Source organism: Chaetura pelagica, unplaced genomic scaffold, assembly GCF_000747805.2.
Source record: "Chaetura pelagica isolate M959 unplaced genomic scaffold, ChaPel_1.0 scaffold405, whole genome shotgun sequence".
NCBI lineage: Eukaryota > Metazoa > Chordata > Aves > Apodiformes > Apodidae > Chaetura > Chaetura pelagica.
In genome coordinates, this window is record NW_009953489.1 from 3,074,370 (window position 1) to 3,077,434 (window position 3,065).

Sequence of the window (3,065 nt, forward strand, 5' to 3'; positions counted from 1 at the left end):
CGCCGGGCCCGCCCCGGGCAGCGCCCCCTGGCGGCGGGAGGAGCGCAGCGCTGAGCCCCGGGAGGGGAAGCATCAATCACCAGTCATTAATCAATCACAGTCATTAATGAAATCATCCATCACCGAATCAGTCACCCCTCACCAAATCAATCACCAAGTCACCAATCAATCCACCAATCACCAAGTCACCAATCAATCCACCAATCACCAAGTCACCAAATCAATCCATCCATCAATCCCCAATCACCAATCAATCCCCAATCACCAATCAATCCCATCAAACCACGACTGGCACTAGCCTGAAGGCCGCGTTTAAACGCCCAGCATAAAGCAAAACATTTTACTCTTCAAACAAAAAGTACTATTAATTGTTACATTAAGCCTCCAGCTTCAATTCGAACAGCTCAGTGAAGACACCCATTTCTAACAGCTCCAGTCCAGAGCTGCTCCCTTGCAGCCCATTTCCAAAGAGGTTCCTTCACCCAGGCTTGTTCAAGCAATAACCACAAGAAGTATTAAAATGTGAAAGTGCTCCAGAGCGCAAAATATTTTATTTAAGAATTTACAGTGTCAAATCTTACACTTAGGAAAGATCACTGCTCCCAGCTCAAAGGAAGCTTTCTCGAGTGAAGTTGTTTGGCAGTCTCTACTGAAAGGAGATCAGCAGCAGCCTGGCTGAACTAGAGGAAAGCCAAGGTTCTGACCAGGTTTGTTATAGAAAAGTAAAGCCTACTGACTGCTGCTGACCACGTCTGGAATTGAGTATGGACCATTATGCAAAGGTTCCTAATCCCCCCAAACAGCATTTTGCTTCAGCTACATACAAACCTTCTGGGACACAGGTAAGGCTATTGAGATCTCAGAAACCTGGCATTATTCAGGAAAACAAAAAAAACCCAAACAATCAGGGACCAACACGGGCAATTTCACATTCACGTTATTTCTACTCACAGGCAGAAATTCAAGTAAAATCAAATAGTTTGGTGCCAAGTTCTAAATAAAATATGGCCTAATGATTTAATAAATATTTAAAGTTTATTTCTCTCTTGGTAGATAATTCAGATTCTTCAGTGACTATGAACTTTGCATATCATGGTTCTCAAGATTTCTTATTATAAACCTAAAGATTTTAAAGTCCATCAGTAGAGGTCTAATCCGTCTACTTTTAGTACGTTCAAAATTCAGCTGTTAGCTACTTAAGACCTTGGTTATTTTAGTAAAGAAAATTCAAGAACAGAGTATTATGCTGATTCTGGCACTCAACAGGAAAAATCTTGAACAACTTTCAAGCTGTTACCACCTTAATTGTTCAGTGCCAGCAGTGTGAGAGAAAGCAAGTAACCGTATTGCACTTAAAAGAACACTCACTCCTCCAATAGTACAGCACTGGCTATGATACAGAGAACTTTTTTCAGCCTATACAAGTTGCTTTACAAGTAGTCTAAACCACAAACTACATACATACTAGGCAAGATCCAAAGCAAATCAGTATTAGATTACAGTCACAGTTTTCATTCCATACAGGTCAATTTATTTGGACGAGCTGTGGCTCCCTCCCCCCTTCAGAAAACAAACCAGCATTGCCCAGGTGAACATCTCTGATTTCATACACAGACAAACCAAGTCCTGTTTGATAAGCATTACAATTGTGCATGGTCCTCTTAAGGCCACAGAGTGTTATGTTACAATGTGGACATTTTTTTCTCCCCTGCTGGGAGGGGAGAATCCTTCAGAAATTAAGGAATCCCTGAAACTATGTCTTCCAAGGTCACACGATTAGGTTTAAAATAAACTTAAAGAATAAATTGCCTATGCAATTTACAAATAGTTTTTGTAACAGACTATTTCCTCCCTTGTGTCTATTCTTTATCACAGCAAAGCTATTTCTAGCCAGTTTTTGTTGTTTTGTTGTTGTTGTTGTTGTTTTTTTTAAAGGAAAAGTTAACACATATTTCATGTTTGGTAATGATTTGAGTAGATGAGGTGCAAATAGGGAGACCCATGAAGAAAATCACCCATCATTAAATCTCTGTCATGTCAACTGCAGCTTCTACTGATACCATGTGCTGTAAGATTTAATAGTTCTTTGTATACTCAGACCACGAGTAAGGATTCCAAATACAAAGCCATTGTATTCTACTTCAGTGTTGGATACTTCCTCTGTCCAATTCTTCCCAGCCTTGAATTTCCAGTGGCTGCAGAAGACTGAAAAAGGAGAACAGGAATTTAAAATGTTCTGTCAAAATGTCATACTAGAGACAAAATATAAGAAGTGGGCAATAAAGTTCTGAATGCAAACCTATTAAAACAGGTGCTAGATTGGTCTATGTGCACAGCTAACACTCTACATGCATCAGTCCAGGTTAAGCTGGTAAAACATCAAATCAAAATGCACCCAAGATAAAGACTCTGCTTCCCAGGTGATGTTGGCTGTCAGGGCTAAATCACACTTCAGAAGCACCAGATTTTCAGTGTCAAGCACTTTCAGTTTTAATCTTTGTGGCTCTAACAAGGCAAGAGAGACTCATCCTGCAGCAGCCAGAGCCTTGCCCTGTGTGCAACAAGCCTTGCTGCAATGCAGGTGCCTGTGAGGTGGCCTCTTGTCACACCACCTTTTAACCCCTCACACTTTAAGAACAGATTAAAATGATACTGTGCAGCAGCTGCTGTTCCACTCCTTTATCTTGCAAAATCCCCAAATGCTACAACGGCAGGGAAAGCCCAGAGGCAAAGCAGGTGACAGGCTGGATTATCTCCCTGTAAGGATGAGCTGAGGGTAGGGAGTGGGGGAAGGAAAACAGAGACTGTTCAAAAGGCATCTCAGACAAGAGGTGGAATTTGTACTGACATTAATAAGTAACTTGGTGTGGCTCTAAAAGCTGGGTGTGGCCTGTGGTCACCTAACACAGGAAGGTTCAGCATGACTATGATTTACTCAAGCAGTTTTTCACTAACTTGGTAAAACACTCAGGGCTAACAAAGTTTATGGTTTTGTCCAAAGCCAAGATGGGGCCTTTACTCACTTGTGCAAACTGAGAGGGGTTGTAGAAGGGCACTGCTCCTGC

At 41.6% G+C, this 3,065-nt stretch overlaps 1 protein-coding gene across 1 annotated transcript in view; it reads right to left on the reverse strand.

Annotated features, from left to right (window-relative positions):
• Positions 1 to 2,136: 2,136 nt before the first annotated feature.
• SEC16A (SEC16 homolog A (S. cerevisiae)) overlaps positions 2,137 to 3,065 on the reverse strand; it is a 24,534-nt gene continuing 23,605 nt past the window's right edge. Inside the window, exons 32-33 of the mRNA XM_009998956.1 lie at positions 3,024 to 3,061; positions 2,137 to 2,205 (exon numbers count right to left, since the gene is read on the reverse strand). Of these exons, the coding sequence (XP_009997258.1) occupies positions 2,137 to 2,205; positions 3,024 to 3,061 (107 nt within the window). The remainder of the gene's footprint in view (positions 2,206 to 3,023; positions 3,062 to 3,065) is intronic.